This window comes from Thamnophis elegans, chromosome 4 (assembly GCF_009769535.1).
Source record: "Thamnophis elegans isolate rThaEle1 chromosome 4, rThaEle1.pri, whole genome shotgun sequence".
Lineage (NCBI taxonomy): Eukaryota > Metazoa > Chordata > Lepidosauria > Squamata > Colubridae > Thamnophis > Thamnophis elegans.
Window position 1 is genome coordinate 132,329,737 of NC_045544.1, and position 19,281 is coordinate 132,349,017.

Consider the following 19,281-nt stretch of genomic DNA (forward strand, 5'->3'; position numbering starts at 1 on the left):
ACTCCCGGGAGGGGTGGGGCGGGACCATCCAGGGCAACCCACCCCTGTTTGGGCTCCATGTATTGAAACCACAATTGCAGCTCACGTAATACCTTTTTCTATTGGATGTGTGTGTGTGTGTGTGTGTTTGTGTGTAACTTATCACTAAGCTTTGACACGGCTCTTCATTTCAACTCTCGAAATGGCAGTTTTAATATAACATCCAGGGAAGTTATAACTGCCTTGGAGCTGTGCAGATTACTGTTATGGGAGAGAGAGAGAAGCCAGCAAGGTATTTTGTGTTTACCCAAGCATTGTAAATCAATACACAAAGGTTGGTTTTTTTTAAAGAAGTAAATGATTCATAATAATATAACACCACAGACATTTCCTGTGTTTGCTGACTGGGGGACAAGAATATCTCTTGTTTTCTGTGGTGCCTCATAAGGTTTTGCTTGGAAAGGCAGGAGCAATGTGGGGTGAAGGTACCTTCGAAGACCATTCAGAAACTATAGTTGGCATACAATGCAGCATCTTCTATGCTAATTAGCAGTAGATACCATTAACATATTAATTCTCTGTGGTGATCTATTCATTGGCTGCTAATAAGTATATGGGTGCAATTCAAACCAATGCTTTTAACCCAGGGGTCTCCAGCTTAAGACTGGAGGACTTCAACTTCCAGAATTCCCCAGGAATTCCTGAGTGTGTATATGTTCCAGTATAACTCTGAAACACCTCAAGCAATTTCAACCAAACTTAGTACACAAATCATTTTCTCTCTGGAAACAAATACTGTGGGAGTAAGACACCCCTAATAACCCTTGGGGTGTGTGCTATGTCAAGATACAGGCTGTTGTGCCTTAAAATGGCTTCTACCGTACTACCATAAAATGGCTTCTACTGTACAGCGCAGTGGAGTTGCCATGGTAACAGCTTCACAGTACTCCACAAGGAGGCTCCCTCTGCTAAGGGGGAAAATCCAATACTAGAAATTACGTTTGGTCCAGACATTTCCCCCCATAAATAAATACTTGAGCAACGCCGGGTTATCAACTAGTAACCTATAAAACCCACTATAGATTAGTGCTGTGGTACCTGGAGGACTGCTTCTTTAAACCAGAATCAACTATCTGATGCAAATAAATTCAGAAAGAACGGATGATAATTCCCTGTTTACCAGGACATTATAAATGCTGAGTTTAAGAGGAACTGCTTCTCTCTAATGTTAGTTTACCACCAGAGATTATATTTGCTTTGATCTTGTTTGATCTTCAGAAGCAAGTTAAAGTGGAGCTCTTCCAGTGGGCTTTTTAAAATTAGTTAAGACAATGCATTGAATGGCTTATGTGCTCAGTTTTAGAGCATGATACAGTTGCTTTTTGTTTTGTAGCTTAGTATTGATGTTCTTCCTTGCAAATTGCTGAAAGGGGACAACTTTAAAAACAAATAAATAAAATTAATTTAAATTCAAAGGGATGTGGTGGCTCAGCAGCTAAAACGCTGAGCTTGTCAATCAAAAGGTCAGCAGTTCGGCGGTTCGAATCCCTAGTGCCGTGTAATGAAGAGCCGAGTTGGTGCAGTGGTTAGGGTGCAGTACTGCAGGCCACTTCAGCTGACTGTTATCTGCAGTTCAGCGGTTCTAATCTCACCGGCTCAAGGTTGACTCAGCCTTCCATCCTTCCGAGGTGGGTGAAATGAGGACCCAGACTGTGGGGGCGATATGCTGACTCTGTAAACCGCTTAGAGAGGGCTGAAAGCCCTATGAAGCGGTATATTAGTCTAACTGCTATTGCTATTGCTAAGTGAGCTCCCGTTACTTGCCCCAGGTTCTGCCAAACCTAGCAGTTCAAAAGCATGTAAAAATGCAAGTAGAAAAATAGGAACCACCTTTGGTGGGAAGGGAACAGCATTCCATGCGCCTTCGGTGTTTAGTCATGCTGGCCACATGACCATGGAGACATCTTCGGACAACGCTGGCTCTTCGGCTTTAAAAAGAAAATGGGCACCACCCCCTAGAGTTGGGAACAACTAACACATATGTGCAAGAGGAACCTTTACCTTATAACCTACATCATCTTGACTCCTTGGTTTGACTAACCATCCTCATCTCATAAAAAGTCACATTTGACCCAGAAAAAAAAATGTTTAGCTTATGTCCTTGATACTAGTCATCTTTAATGTGGAATAAGCAATCTATTGCCATCAGATCACATATGGCCCTCAGTCCAATTTCAGAGGTTTTTGATAGCAGTGGGCTTAGGATCTTGTCAAAAATGGCCTTTTTTTTTCTCTGGCATGGGTCAGAAAAGAGAGAAGGAGAAAAAGATTGCCAGGAGAAAGAAGTCAGAATGGCCTTTTTACCTATGACAGTACTTCTGAAGAAATATGACTCTGTAGTGGTCCAACAGCGGCCGCCTGAGCTGTTGGTGGAATCTGACAGCGATGAACACTATGGGACTACCCTGGAGGCTGAGGAAGACTCTGGAGGGTGTTCGGAGTCAGAGCAGGGACTAGAGAGGCTTGTTGGTCACCAGATGGCATCTCAGTCAGGGAGCAGTGAGGAAAAACAGAGGGAAGCTGTCCCTAATGTACGTAGGGCTGAGAGGAGGAGGGAGCAGCTTTAGAAAAAGGCTCACAGAAGGAAATAGGAACAGGTGGCTACTGATTGGCCCCTCCCGGAGAGCTTATAGGTGGGACGACGGGAGGAGAATTTTGCAGGAAACAACAGTTTATTAATCCAGGCATAGTGAAAGATTGGGAAAATTTCGTGAGTCTAAGCCTTGTTTTCATAGAGATAATTTTCTGGGCTCCTAGCCAAGGGGTTGTTTATCTCCCTCCTTAGTTGTGGCTGACAGCCAAGTCTTCGTCAGTATATATTAGAGGCTTGGGACAGAACAGACTCTTGAGCATTGCTGATTTAAAGAAATAAATAATTTTTATTTTATATATTAAATTTATGTACTGCCCACCTCACCGTTTTAATGGCTCTGGGCAGCTTACAAAATGGTAAAAGGATAAAGAACATAATATAGAATGATTAAAGATTAAATAAAGACTAAGACCTTAAAGAAAGGCTATATTGGGCTGGGGAACTTTATATTGTGTGACTATAGTTATGCAGTGTGAAATATATATTTTTTGTTTTACAACAGTAAAAACAGTCGAATTTTAAAAAGTGGGTTGTAACCCGGTCGTGCTTGTAATGAAATTTTAAGACTAAAAGCCCAATCAATTTGCCTGATACCAATTAGTAAAAGATTGATAATTCAAGATAGAATCCAAAAGAAAATGGGATATCCAAAGCTCCCAACTCATCTAGACAGGATTTGTTCCCAAAAGCCATTCATTTAAACCGATCTTTTGACTGAAAAATCAGGCCACACTTCCTTTAGTTGAAGAGCTTTATTTCGAGCAGAGCATCTGCCTTTTGTGTACAGCAGTTCACAAATTCCATCCCCATCAACAGTAATTAAAAGATCAAATAGCTCAAGTAGAGGATGGAACTGGCTAGCTCAGATAAAACACTCATTTAAGTTCAATAGACGGTAAATGATAACATCTATATAATGTCATAGAACTGAATTAATCTAAGCAAATGTTAAATAAATAACCCAACTTCTCCATTCTCTCTTACTCCTCCTTTCAAACTCTTGTTAGTACTTTGGGGAAGACACAAGCTCATAGACAACTACTCACTAAATTGGGACTTAGGGCATTATTGTCAAAACTAGATTCAGCCTTCTCATTGTAGCAGCTTGAGTAGTTAGAAAGCCTATTTATTGGTGCAAGAAGCAAGGGACAAAATGTCTGTGAAAAAATCAGCTCTGGTTGTGGGCTTTAAGCTTTTGCTGATACATAAAGGCAGCATGAAATTGATCAAAATCCTGTGGGCTTTCTCAGGCAGCACTGGATCCCACTCAAAACGTTAATTGTAAAATATCCACTAATTGGAATGCCAAAATCCACTTTAGGACTTCTAAACGCATTTGGCTCATTTTTCTGAGTGTGAGCCACACAAAAGAGCGTGAGGGAACCTGTTGATGGAGTAGGAGTGTTTTCAACAATTGGCTAATGCAGTGATTAACTTGGCATCCTAGAGCCATTTTTAAATGTTCAGTTGCCACAGCAAACATTCTAAATTGTGGCATATTTTGATCGTACCACTCTTCAACCTTGCTTTGGTGGGAAGGTAACAGCGTTCCGTGTGCCTTCAGCGTTTAGTCATGTCGACCACATGATCACGGAGATGTCTTTGGACAGCGCTGGCGCGTCGGCTTTGAAATGGAGATGAGTACCGCCCCCTAGAGTCGAGAACGACTAGCACAGATGTGGGGTGGAACCTTTACCTTTTAACCATTTTGAGTTTGCAGGTGATTTGTGAAACATTTAGTGGGATAGAATCTGACTCCTGGGTGTTAAATTTAAATTGATTTGGGAAAGAAGACCATAGTTAATTATGGCAGCAAGACAAAGTAGCTTCATCCCTTCATCTCTTGGAATAGGCCAGTGATGGAGAACCTTTTTCACCTCAGGTGCCAAAAGCTCCTGTGCCCACCCCCATAATTCAATGCCCCCCATGCTGTGCCCTCTGTGCATGCATGCGTGACCCTCGCTGCTTCTCCAGAGTGAATCCCCCCACTCCGGAGGCCCTCCGGAGGCTGGAAACAGCCCATTTTTTGACTTCCGGTAGGCCTGGTAGGCCTATTTTTTGCCCTCCCCCGGCTTCATACTCTCTCTAGGAGCCTGGGGAAGGTGAAAAACGGACCAACACGCAAACCAGAAATTTGGAAACGGACTTCAGGTTTGCACATTGGGCCATTTTTCACCCTCCGGAGATTTCGGGAAGCCTCCGGAGAGCGAAAATCAGCTGAAAATCAGCTGGCCAGTGCGCGTATGCGTGCTGGAGCTGACAGGGCAATGCCTCATGTACCCTAATAAATGGCTTGGCGTGCCACCTGTGGCATGCATGCCATAGGTTCGCCATCACGGGACTAGGGAATCTGCCATGAATCAGACTCGGTTTCTTCTTTCCTGTAAAGCCTAGCACACGAACCATTGGAAGTAACAGTGGGCAAGCAGATCTAGGCATGCTTTGAAGCATGTCTTCCTCGCAATGAGGGCCATAAAATCTGTGGTGATAAAAAAAAAAAGAAACTTCCAAAGTCATCCTGAGGATGCCCGGCAGGTATTCTTGGAAGCAAACAGCTGGAATGGATTGGCAGCAGAAACTTTAAAGCATAATCTCCGAACTGTATCTCTGGCAGTTTTTGGTTAGATTCTTTTATTCTCAAAATAAGACCCTGTGCCGTAGAAGATTTTTATCCTCCTTTAGAGATCGCCCATTTCTGGGCAATTCTGCAGAATGTGTAAATGAGGTATCTGGATGGTTTTCTGAAGGGCACACTGATAACTGTCAGGAGATAAAAGCTGTAAACAAGAATGTGCAGCATTCCCCCCCCCCCCCAATCTTTAAAATGTCATGTCGAGGATCACATTTCAAAACGTGGGTGAGACAGGACTAAATATAATATTTATGTTATACTTTTAACAGTTCTCCTTTATAAACCCGTAAATATATTAAGCCACCAAAGATGTATTATATACATCCTTGTCTTACTTCGTGCACAATGTTGAACTATTCGCTAGAGACTCACTTTATTCCCTCGCATGCTTTATTTCCATCATATACAAACTCATCACATTCAGCAGGCAGCCTTCAATTTGCGCGAAACCATTCAAGCCTATTCACTTCATCTAACACTATCTGCATATCAACAAATGCATGGTAAACATTATTTCTCACATTCATATATTTCTCGGTGACTTGCTGGAGAGCAAAATGCAGGTTTGCATACGTCACGCTTGACATGAAAGCCACTCTGCCTTTCCTTTGTCAGCTCAGCTATCTTGCAAATCGGAATTCTGCTAAATGACTTTTCAGGCACACTTAACAGCGTAATCCCCCTTCAGTTTTTTTTCTTCTTATTAGCTTTCTTTTTCTGAAAGGAAACTATCATTATTATAATAATAATTAGATAGATAGATATAGATATATAGATATATATATAGCTGTGTGTGCTCCAGCATAACTCTGGAACGCCACGAGCAATTTCATCCAAACTTGGTACACAGATGACTTACTCTCTGGAAACAAATACTGTGGGTGTAAGACGCGCGTAACACCCCTCAGGCTGTGTGTTCTGTTAATATATGGCCTGTTGCACCTTAAAATGGCTTCTACTGCACTGCCATAAGATACAGGCTGTTGTGCCTTAAAATGGCTTCTACTGTACTACCATAAAGTGGCTTCTACTGTACAGCCCAGGGGAGTTGCCATAGTAACGGCTTCACAGTACTCCACAAGGGGGCTCCCTCTGGTAAAGGGAAATAACCAACATTAGAAATTACGTTTGTTCCGGGCACTTCCCCCTTATAAATAAATACTTGGACAATGCTGGGTTATCAATTAGTTAATGATATTAATAATCAGGCATACGTGCAGCCTTCACTCATGCTTTAAAGAATTTGCCCAGCCAGTAAGAAATTATTGATACCTTAAGGCTTTCTCCCAGTTGCTCTGTCTACATCTGCAGCCCTATGATTCAACATGCCTACAGAATTTATGATTTTATTCCATTCTTCGACGTGATGCCATTTTCCCATTGTTGCTCTCTTAAAACACACCTTGCAGCATTCCTGTGCATTCAGTTTCATTCCAAATAATATTGCCGTCTCCCCAGTGGAACCTGGCAAAATCTTTCCAAAAGCTTGCCATCATTCATATTTAGAAAACGATCAGTGCCATAGATTAAAAGCTCTGCCTTTCAATATACCTTGAATGCCTTGAACCTCAAGTTGGGCGGCAAATAAATTTGATAAATACATAGCCTAAGGAAGTACCGTTCTTGTATTCCTCCTGATGGCTGTTAATATCTTGTCCAGCTGCTATGTGTAGTATCATAAGAAAATATAGTGAGAATTGGGGTTTAAGTGCACTGAATAAAACAGCCTTTTCCAATGCAGAGCTTTCAGATGTGTGGAAGTTGCAGTTGCCAGAATTTTATTTTATATCAGAGATGACATGCAATTCTTAGAGAAAACTAGAACAACTAAAATCCCAGAAAAATTTAAGAAGGCACTAGAAGAAAGAGTTACAATGATGGAGGTAACAGAAGGCATCAAAAGGCAATAGAATGGGAAAACACCAGGACCAGATGGATTACCGGCAGAACTATACCAAACATTACAAGAAATATTAAGTAATGTAATGTTGGAACTATTTAATGACTTACATATAGATATATTAGTTTGATAATGTGAAATTTTATATAAACAACACATGGAGAATATGAGAGGAGGTTTAAAAGTTTTATCTAGAATATGTTATAAAGATGTATTGTTATTGGATGATTTCAGGATGATTTAATGGAATGTTATCATATAATCCTATTCTAGATTTTGAATATTATACATAAAAGGATGTAAAAACAATTATAGTCAAATTAAGGTTGAGATATAATAATTGTGATATACATGAATATAGGTGAATTTAAAATATGCGATTTGATATGAAAAGAAGGTGATGACTATGGAAGAGATGCATGGAAATACTGTAACCAACTGACACGCTTTCTACAATTTGTAATGGAAGACGGTTTTGTTATTTTTATGTTTGTCCTTGTTCAAAAACAAATAAAAATTGTTTTTTTTTTAAAAGTGACTTACTAAGGGAGGCAAAGATACCAGAAACATGGACGGAGGCATATATAAGGCTTATACCTAAAGAAGAGTCAGATCTACAACAAATAAAGAACTATAGAGCTATTTCACTATTAAATGTGGATTATAAATTTTTTGAATCAATAATGGCAGAAAGAATGAAGAGACTTTTAAAGGAATTCATACACATAGACCAAAATGGATTTCTCCCTAAGAGACAGATCAGAGACAATATGCGATTTGTATTGAATTTGCTAGAGTACTATGAAAATGGCATTGTTTTTTTCTGGATGGACAAAAGGCCTTTGATAATGTAAACTAGCAATTTATGATAATGCAACTTCAAATTATGGGATTTGGTGAGGGATTTATAAATATGATTAAAACGATATACAATAACCAATCGGCAAAGGTAATGGTAAACAGTGATACGATAGGAAAGATAGCAATTACAAAGGCAACTAGACAAGGATGTCTACTATCGCCATTATTATTTATACTGACACTAGAGATTTTGAACAGAGAAATATGGCAAAATAAAGAGGTAAAAGGTATGAGGGTCAAGAAAGAAGAATAAAAATTACAAGCGTTCGTGGATGATTTGGTGTTTATTATGAAGGATTCAATAGAAACAGAGCCAAAAGTAGTCAAAATAATAGAAGAATATGGAGAAGTAGCAGGTTTGAAATTAATAAAGATTAAAACAAAACGTTTGGTGAAAAATATGACAGAAGAACAGAAAAGAGAGTTGATGGGGAAACTGGACATACACGTGGTGAAAAAAGTGAAATATTTGGGTATCCAATTGACATCAAGGTGTGTAACACTAAAGGAGGATATCTATTATAAGGTGAGAAAACAAATAGAAATAGATCTGGAAAGATGGAAAAACCTACAATTATCATTAATGGGAAGAATAGTAGTAGTAAAGATGAATATATTACCAAGATTGCTATACCTATTCCAAACAATGCCGATAAAACTAGAGAAAATATACTTTGAAAATATTAATAAAATAGTGAGGAAATATAGATAGCAGGGGGGAAGAAAGTAAGAATTAATATAAAAATGTTGCAAGATGCAAGAGTTTGAGGTGGATTTGGATTACCAAATTGGGAATTGTATTATCAAGCAGCGGGACTAGCTTGGATGAAAGAATGGATCTTATTGAGAAATACAAGATTATTGACATTGGCGGGTCATGATTTGCAATTGGGTTGGCATGCTTTTTTGTGGTATGGTAAAAGTAAGCACATGGCTACTTCAAAGACATTTATGTAAGGAATAGATTGTTAACAATATGGGAAAGAGTAAAAGGGAAACACTATTTAGAAATACCAATGTGGCTTTCAACAATGGAAGCATTGACTCATCCAAATATTAGTAGCATGAAGAATATTATTAGATACAAAGATATCTTAACAGAAAGGGGGGGAACTCAAACAAAAACAAGAATTAGAAAAACAAGGGATTGATATAGAATGGTTTTCACATGTGCAAATACAATCAAGATATGAAAAAGATAAAAGGGAATATGGTTTTAACTTAGGAACTTCCGAGTTAGATAAGATACTTATGGGAATGGAAAAAAGAATAATTAAGAAACTATATAGCTACCTATTAAGAATTAGGGTACAAGAAGAAGTGGTTAAAGATACAATGTTAACTTGGGGAAAGAATTTTGGCCACACAATTGAGCTAGAAAAGTGGCAACAACTATGGGAAATGAAGTATAAATTAACCATGTCAACAGCTTATAAAGAAAACTTACACAAAATGTTTTATAGATGGCACGTCACTGGGAAAATTAGCAAAGATGTTTAAAGACAAATCAGCGAAATGTTGGAAGTGTCAACAAGCAATAGGTTTCTATTATCATATGTGCTGGACATGTGCAGAAGCAAGGAAATATTGGACTAAGATAAGAGTTAAAGAAAATGTTGCAACAAGAAATAGAATTTAGACCAGAGATATTTTTACTAGGTATTATCCCAGAGAAATTCAAGGAAGAGGATACTTATTTGATTATACATGTAACTACAACAGCGAGAATTGTATTAGCCCAAAATTGGAAATTAAATAAGCTACCAACAGATGAAGAGATAATAAAAAAAGATATTAGATTGTGCAGAGATGAATAGGTTGACAATGAAAATAAAGGATAAAGAGGAATCGGAGTACTTCAAGACATGGGGAAGATGTTATGATTGGCTAGAGAAAGAAAACTAGAAAAGAAAGTAGGGAGAAGATATAGAACCCAGATGATGCACTATTAAATGGAAAAGGGAGGGGGAAGAAGGGGAAAACAGAAATGAAAATATTAAATATATAAGTGTATACAAGAGCGAGATATAAAGAGGGGGGGCATAGGATAGATTAGCGAAGGTAAGGAAATAAGAAATGATACCAAATTATATTTGGGTTTGTGGAAATACCATCCCAAGGAAACATAAACTGAGATCTGAAAGAGACACCTACAACAATAGAAAAGAAAGGGAGAGAGGAGGAGATAATGAAAGGAAGACAGGGGAAAGAAGAAAGAGGTAAGGAGAAGAGGATGGAAGGGAGAGGAAGAGAAGGAGAGAGGGTAGATAGGGGAAGAGGAAGAGTAGGAGTAGGAGAAAGGTAAGGGAGGAAGGAAGGGGAAAGAGAGGAGGAAGAAAGGAAGTAGAGAAGGGAGGGAGGGAGAAAAGAAAGGGAAAATAAGGTGGTGTTACAACAGGAGGAAGGGATGGTAAATAAAACAACCCAAACTGTATATTATAACCTATTAAATGAAATAATAAATGTGTAAGAATGACAAATGTAAAGAAGAATTATGGGAATGTACACTTAAAATGGTATGTAAGAGAACAAAAAAAAATTCTGGAAAAAAAGATGACATGCTGAAAATTGGGGGGGAGGGGAGGGTCTCCTGATCTTAGCACCTGGGATGCAGAATTCCAAATGGCCCCTAGGTGGCAACAAAATGAATATTACAGTAAAACTTCCCTCTCTACGTTGCCATCTGCATTTGTGGCCATTGGTATATGTTATCGCCCATATAAATCAATGTGGGATTCAAAATATTTTACTACTGGTTCTGTGGGTGTGGCTTTGTGGGCGTGGCAGGGGAAGGTTACTGCAAAATCCCCATTCCCTCCCCACCCTACTAACCTGCTTTCCAGCTCTGTTCTCAACAAAAGATGGCCGGTTCTCCGAACTACTCAGGATTTCTGCTAACGGTCCTCCAGAACCTGTCAGTATAGCCCCTCTGATATAAATTACAATATGCCTAATCTAGAATTTAAATCCTGCATTACAGTTTCTTTTTCCCATCCAGTTCTTCCAAACTCAGAAATCAGTGGCTGCTATTATTGAAACAAATGTCATTTAAAATCTGTATTTTCATAAGATGGGGTTTGCTGTCTATGGGGTGGTGATTGAAAAAATCCCAGGTTAGCTAGAAGTAGTTCTGTACTTATTTACATAGAAATTTTTTTCCCCAACAGCCCTATTACCATATTTAAATGCAAGTATGTCTCTCTTAATTGATCTTTTTCAGTAGTTTAGAGATACTTTAAAGCCTGTTGATTTCTGTGCATTTTTTTCTGGTAGCGATAAATGTAGCTATGGGAGTAGATCTAGAATTAGAGCACTTGTAGTTCTTTGGCTCTCTGTTTTTCTATTTTCTCTTTTATTCTTTCACCTTTGGCCTGCAGTTATTTACATGACAAATAACAGTTTATTCCCCGACTCTGACTGTCCCCTTTTCCTTGTCTTTACAACCCAAACTGGTAATCAAAATCTGAGATGAGTAAACTCTTTGAAGCATGTCTCAGGTTATGTCACCTGAATTCATTCAGAAGAAAATTAGGAAAATGAAAGTATTTTTTTTCCAGAATCTAATAAAATATATATATATATATTGCCCATCTGTCTCTTCCAGCCTTTTTCTTCCTGGTCCCTCCTCCACCTCTTTCCTCTTTGCTAGTCTTCTGGATGACTTTCAGAAATAGCAAAGTGAAAAGGAAGGAGGGATTTTGCAACATGAGGAAAAGGAAGAAGGCAATAAGCTGGGGGTTGACCAGCAGACTCCTATGAAGGAGGTGTTGGGGAGTCTCTTCCAGCTCAGCCTTTTTGAACTTCACAAAATATTGCCAGCATCCTGTGACAAAATATGATTGAGGTCAAATCAGCCTTGCATCTCTGCAGCCAAATAATGATCAGGCCTCTATTGTTTTTGTCCATTATTAGAAGAAATGAAAAGGAAACAAAACACTGAAATTCTGAAAGTCCCTTCTCTGTTGCAGGCTAATGTAGATTTGGTAGCAACCAGAGGTGGGCTTCAAAAATTTCAGCAATGGGTTCTCTGCCCAGTTGCTGGGTGGGTGTGGCCATGGTGGGCATGGCCTAGTTGGCCTACTGCACCACAGCGGGTGGTGGTGGTGGTGGTGTTCACCTTCCCCAGGCTCCGGAGGCTTTCCTTACGAAACTTCCAGGAAGCCCGTCCCCCCCGAGCCTCTGCATGGGCCCTATACTTACCTCGCATCCAAAACGGGCTGCATAGAGACTCCTGGAGGGGGCGGGGCCAGCTGGGGGGGTGGGATTTGAAGGTTCTCCAAACTGGCCATAACGTTAGCTACGGGTTTACCTGAACACGAGCAAATCCTTAGTAGCCCATCCCTGGTAGCAACCTGCCTCCTTTGCAGAGATGTATATCCTCTGAAATGCTTTCACTCTTAAGGAGTCCCAAAAGTCAGCTCTCTGAAAAGTCAAATATGAATCGACCAACAGGCACCTCCCCAAATTACACGCCCCAACCTCTTTATGTTGCAGCCATTGTTATACCGGCTTTCTGTTGCCTCTTTCCTCTTACGCTCTTTATTTTTCCCCATGGCCAGGTTTCCCAGCAGCGGCCTACGGACCAGTAGCAGCAGCAGCGGTGGCAGCAGCCAGAGGATCAGGTAGGGGAGGCCCTGGAGGAGGCAGGGCCAGGGGGAAGAAAAAGCCCTTCTGTGTGGCTACAGCTTTCCATCACTTACCCTGATGTGCCTCCCCTTTGGGAAGGGACCACTAAACAAAACCACATGCTACAAACAGAGGCCAGGACATGAAAGATGCTACTAAGCCTGCGGAGCTGTTGGGTGGATATTTTATTTAAAAGGGAAAAAAAAAAGAGACATTTCTCAGTTGTTTGCACTGGGTTAACAATGTCATATTTCCTCTTCTGCTAGCTTCCCAACTGCTAGGGCAGGGAACTTCCATCTGCAACTACTAGATTTGTAAGGAAGTATTATTCTCAAGGACATCCCAGTCCAAGGCACAGATATTTTGAATATTTCAAATCCCTTAAATGCTGAGAAAATTCAAGATCAGGGCATAAGAATCTGTGTCAGCGTTGGATCTCTGGAGGTGGCCTGTCGTAGCTTTAAAAAATTTTCCCAACTATTTGGCAGTTGCATAGCTCATTCACAAATCTGGAATAGGAGTTGGGGGGGGGGTGGAATTTGTATTTCTATCATTCTAAAAATCAAGAGTTGGTTAGGAGAAGTGATTCCAGCACCAGATAGCCTCCCTTTGCCTCTCTTCCCATTGAATGGTGAATGCCAATGATATGTCCAAGGATTCTGGAGAAATAATAATTCCCAGTTGTTTCGCACCAAACGATGACGCTAAGCCACAATGGAGCGCGACATCAGAACTGACAACCATTGTTTGCAATTGGTGAGCCCATCAGGATCCAAAATCATATTGTGGCTTGTGTAAACCTAATTTAATATGATGTCTGAATTGGGAAATCTCCAACTCCAGAGCTGGCTTGATGCTTAAGAAAGCTGCAGGAATGGGGAAAGGACGGTGAGAAGCTGCCGTGGAAAACGTGGTCTGCTTGGATGTCTGCAGGCTGAAGCCACGGTTGCATTCTTAGCCCTCAATAGGCTCAGTCACAGCATGGGATAAGACTTAACATTGGGCTACCCAGTAGTGTAGAAATTTGAAGTGCAGCCTGGGACCTGAATTAGTGACCATTTACTCCAGGGAGAAATGATGACAATTCTGTCCAAAAACGGTATTTGTTCCAGACACATCTTTAGGTTTAGGTTAGGTTTATTAGATTTATATGCTCGGATATCATTTTCAGCATTTGTTACCTTCTGCAAACTCTGGGCCAGGTTTTGTGGAAAAAAAATGTTCACCCTTTTCTTTACTGTCCGCTCATGACAAGCTCCACATTTCCCCCACCCCTCCACTGTCTGTCTCTCCCACTACAGGGAAGAGTTTAAATCATCGATTTACATTGGCGATTGTTTGTTTGTTTGTTTGTTTTTAAAAAAAAGTATAATCAAGCATTTGATTCCTTCATGAGAGGGCTGTTAAAACTTACCAAGCCCTTTTCTTTTTCCTGCATTGGCTTGTTCACGCCTTCAAACTCTTAAGGGCTGAGCAAGGACCAGGGGTGGGCTTGCTGCTTTCACTGAGTTGAACTGCTCCCTAATCTGCCTTGCTTGCTAATCTCTGTAGAATGCCTGCTGTCTTCGGCCATTTTGTTTTTTGCTCATTTTAACTGGGTAGTTGAGGTCAAGGGAGCAAGAAGCAATCGGAGAACACATTCTTGTGCCCCCGTCCCCCAGCCAAATGGTACGCATTGAGACCAGGAACGAAGAATTGAGGAGGGGGGGGGAAGCAATAGTTTTATTCAGCCCTCTCCTGATGAAGCTTGTTCATAGGTGTGGGGCTTCTGTACCCATTTAGCTAGGTCTCTTCAGATGAAATTCCAACTCCTGCCCCCCAAATGGAAAGGGCTGCCAAGCATTTAATTACCCCCAAGAGAACTTGTGGGGGGAAAGGCTGGATTTCTTTAGAGTCCAAAGTGAGATGTTTAGAGAACTCCGTTCCATGCAAACTGGCACTGCTTTGAAGGCTACAAAGGATGATTTAATACCATTTTAATGTTACTTTAATAAAGCGGGGGGGTATCCAATTTGAGCGCAGTGGGGTTGATTTGCTAAATACCTAGGGTAATATTATTTTTTTTCCTTTGGTATTTTCCGTATCCTGCTTTTAAACTGATTTTTATCCTTGGTGTAAACAAAGATCTACATTTTCCACACCCCTTTCCTGTGCTTCCCCCCCCCCCAATACAATTGCAGTTTTATTTTGCAAAGGTATCATGAAATTTTCTCTTAGAAAAGTTTAGGCGATGGAACTTTGACATTCGTGGAGGTCCCAATTTTGATTGGAATATTGCTGTAACTCACCTGCATTTCTGCTTGAAATAATTTGCTTTTTATTTTATTTTTTAAAACCAATATTTTGTAATTTGGTGGGTTTTTTTAAAAAAAAAAAATTAACCTGTGATAACAAAACTAAATCTAACCCAAATTAACAACAATCTATATGGCAAGTGTAAAGATCAGTATGGTACCCTACGGAAGACTTGTGTGCGTATCCCCTCCCACACTCTGCCACAGAGGGAGAAATATGTCTGCATATTCAGAAGGAGCTCCCTTCATCACAGACGATTTGATAGCTGTTGCTATCAAAGAGATGTGTAGCACTGATAGTGAAATGGATTCGGGGCCAGTGGAGTAAAGTCGGCTTCATATTGGGGCTCAGACCTGATTCATTAAAGCAGAAGAGAAAATGGGGAAAAAAATTGGAACCAACTGCCCTCAATTTTTGAGGATTACAGCAATATAACACAGGTGGCATCAGCCGGAGCGTGTTAAGACTACCTAAAGTTAAATCCCCCCCTCCCCATCTGTATCATAAGGTGCACGAAAGTTAATGTCCAAATGGTAAGCCTTCAATTTACCCAGCTCTTAGGGATTTCCTCTTGATTAAGGTGATTGTACATGCTGAAAGACTTTCCCTGGTTATCAGTAGCTTGTGGAGTACTGATCATAAAGCCCGAACAGCTTAGGCCCTGATTGTCTCGGGGGGACACTGCTGTTCTTGTGTTGGGCTTGGCTTTTAAAATCTGCAAGAAAAGGCCCTTTAGGTGCCACATTACCAGTGACTGGCAAGGAAGGAAGGACTTGATGATTTTGCAGCTGAGTTTCTCCTTAATTCCCATAGCATTTAGAAGAGAACAGTAAAGGCAACTCTCTTTTAGCAGGCATTTATTCATTTGTTTTAAAATTGATTAGGTGTTTTTAACAATAGACAGACAGACAGACATTAGCTATTTTGAGAAGAAAGGCAGGATTGAAAACTTGGGGATTCCCCTAGGGCCGTGACGGTGAACCTATGGCACGCGTGCCGGAAGTGGCATGCAGAGCCATCTCTCTGGGCACGCCAGCCATCATCCATTGCTCTTCCGGGTTCCAGCACACGCTGGCCAGCTGGTCTCATGCGTGTAGGAATGGTGGAAACAGGAAGAGCAGCTCTCTGGTACTTACGCACGTGCCGGGAAGCTGATCTTCTGATGCGCGCATGTGCACTGGCCAGCTGGTCTTAGCACATTCATGTATACCAGAAACCGGAAGACATGCGCGCCAGATACTGGAAGCTCAGTTTCCTGGGGCACGTATGCGCGCCGGGGAACTGCTCTTCCAGTTTCCGGCACTCCCGCGCATGCGCGTTGAGGAGCTGCTCTTCCGGTTTTCGGTGCTCCCCCCCACGCATGCACTCCCATTTCAGCACTCAGTGCCGAAAAGCTTCGCCAACACTACCCTAGGGGAATGTTCAGAAGACACTTCCCTTTTCTAGTGCACTTAAAAAGGGGCAGAGCCTCAATGTTGGAGTTGTGGCCGCTGTCTTGACTATTTATTTTTAAACTTCCAGTGAATATCCCTGGTTGGTCTAAATTGAATAAAGATAATATTTCTCCCAACAGTGCTTGGATATTGGTTAGGCTAAAAGAGTTGAAAGAGAGAGAGAGATTCATTCAAGGTTGGTTGGTTTATAAAATTTTCTATGCCATCCAATTCCCAACAACTCCGGGCAGCTCACAACAACTAAACAATTAACTCTTCATGTTGGCTTCACATCTGATAAAATTTGGCTGGGGCCTGCCTGGCTGAGCATTCTAACCAGAGTTGGCATGTTCTGTGATAAGAGTTTTACCCCTGAAATCTTACTTACCTTCAGTGAGTAGATAAACACAGAGATTTCTCTCTGTTTTCCTGATTCTAAGTAGGAATGGTGACTTAGCTTTCCTGTAAGTGCGCTATAATATTTTAAATTACACTTTAAACAAAATATAACCAGTGGATTCCAAAATTGCACGGCTTGTGGCTATCATTTCCTCAAGGTCCCCATTCTACTATTTAATGCTTTAATACAATTTAACTTTCAACAAAATTTAAAAGAAATTTGCTATTCTGCAAAACAAAATACTAACTCCACAGGCATCTGTGCCCAGAAATGTCCAGATTTTATGTTTATCAGAAGTGTTTTAAAGAAATCTAAATAATAAATGACTACAGCCTTAAAAGGGACGCAGCGACTCAGTGGCTAATAGCAATAGCAATAGCAGTTAGACTTATTTACCGCTCCATAGGGCTTTCAACCCTCTCTAAGCAGTTTACAGAGTCAGCATATTGCCCCCAACAATCCGGGTCCTCATTTTACCCACTTCAGAAGGATGGAAGGCTGAGTCAACCCTGAGCCGGTGAGATTTGAACAGCCGAACTGCTGAACTGCAGTCAGCCGAAGTAGTCTGCAGTGCTGCATTTAACCACTGTGCCACCTCGGCTCTAAGACGCTGAGCTTGTCGATCAGAAACGTCAGCAGTTCAGCGGTTTGAATCCCTAGTGCCACATAACAGAGTGAGCTCCCATTACTTGTCCCAGCTTCTGCCAACCTAGCAGTTCGAAAGCCCGTAAAAAATGCAAGTAGAAAAATAGGGACCACCTTTGGTGGGAACTGCGTTCCGTGCGCCTTTGGCGTTTAGTCATGCCAGCCACATGATCACAGAGACGTCTTTGGACAGCGCTGGCTCTTCGGCTTTGAAACAGAGATGAGCATCGCCCCCTAGAGTCGGGAACGACTAGCACATATGTGCAAGGGGAACCTTTACCTTTACCTTACAGCCTTGTAGTTTGTTGATAAATATGCCTGCTTGCCCAGAAATAGAAAGTTCAGGATTAATTGAAATTATCCTGACGGAAGAGAAAAGCGGGCAAGGGAAAGACCTTACACATTTGCCTTATAGCAGTGTTTCTCAACTTGGCAACTTTAAGTCCTATGGACTCCAACTCCCAGAATCCCCCAGCCAGCACAGCTGGCTGGGGAATTCTGGGAGTTGAAGTCCACAGGACTTAAAGTTGCTAAGGTTGAGAAACACTGCCTTATAGTAAATTAATATGTATGGCAATCACTTATTCCTATTGCACCAACAATTTTATGTATGAGGAATATCTCTATGGCTGCCATTTCTTTAAATGACCCAAGTCTGCTCTCAATATAACAAACGGGTGCCCACTTTAGTCCCAAAACATATCTTCTCTGTACATCCCCGGCTTTGATATCCGCATTCAAAAATTAATGCTGTACTTATTCTTGACGTGGTTAGAATGAACCAGGTTCTGAGTTACATTGGCATGAGCCTGCATTTTAGAACTGTGACCTCTGAAGCAATTTCACTATCAGTATGGCATTTTTGTTCCAATATTGAAAAGATACAGATTACATGAAAAGTGGCTTCTCCATTCAGCTTGATGAGAGATGACACTTAACACGGGTTTTTCTAAAATCACTTGTATAGAAAGCCAGTTCTGTTGATTGTCAAGATACTGTAGGATCAAGATGATTATTTCCTCTGGCAGACTTTCAGCATCTGTAATCTGTTTTGCTTTTCCCTCTGTGGCCCAGTTCAGATGTTTTAACTATCAATTGTCCATGGAGCGGGGCAAATCATGCTCTCCTCCTCCCTGTGAAGGCAGTGTGTAGGCAGTGTGTAGAATCAATGCCCCGTATGGAGGCTTGTGTCCACGTGGGGCTAAATTAGGCCTTTGGATCTAAAAGATTCCAGGTGACGTTCCCACTTCATACTTTAATTGGTGGGAAAGTGGTCCACATTCTTCCATTCCAGAAAGTGAATGTCCATATTATCTGGTTTGGACCATGTCTGTATTCCCCTTCGGGAATCAGAGGTATCAGTTGCTCAAGAGAAGGTCAAGTCATATGATTTTATTTGGAATTCCTTAAAAGGGGTTAACGCTTGGCAGGGGAAAAATAAATACTTTGTCAGATACTTCCAACATGGCCTTCTCCAGCCTAGCTACCCTCTAGATGTGTTGATCCTCAACTCTCAGAATTCCCCAGCTTGGTGACAGCTATTTTAAGTCCTGATGACATTGTGAGCTTTCCCTTTCTCTTTCTCCGGCTTGGAAAATGAAGGGGCCAGAGATCCTGCTACCTGGCTCCGGAGGGGGTTTCCAAATTAACTTCCCTGATCCCATTTGTTGTGATACCCAACCTTCCTAACCAGTCTTCTCCCACCAAGATGCATTGGCTTATCAGCCCCGCCATTCTGGAGGCCAGGAGGCTGGAGAAGGCTGCTTTATAAAAAAAATAATAATAATGAAAGTTACTATGAAGTCCTACTTTGGTCCTCCCTTTATTTGACCAGAGCCCCCCCAAAGGTTCTTCAGT

General features: G+C 41.1%; 1 protein-coding gene across 9 annotated transcripts in view; it reads left to right on the plus strand.

The window, feature by feature from the left end:
* Nucleotides 1-19,281, plus strand: part of MSI2 (musashi RNA binding protein 2) — a 663,532-nt gene that overhangs the window by 589,305 nt on the left and 54,946 nt on the right. For all 9 annotated transcript variants that reach the window (XM_032215200.1, XM_032215201.1, XM_032215197.1 and 6 more), the window contains one exon: nt 12,585-12,647. In XM_032215200.1, coding sequence (XP_032071091.1) covers nt 12,585-12,647 — 63 coding nt within the window. The remainder of the gene's footprint in view (nt 1-12,584; nt 12,648-19,281) is intronic.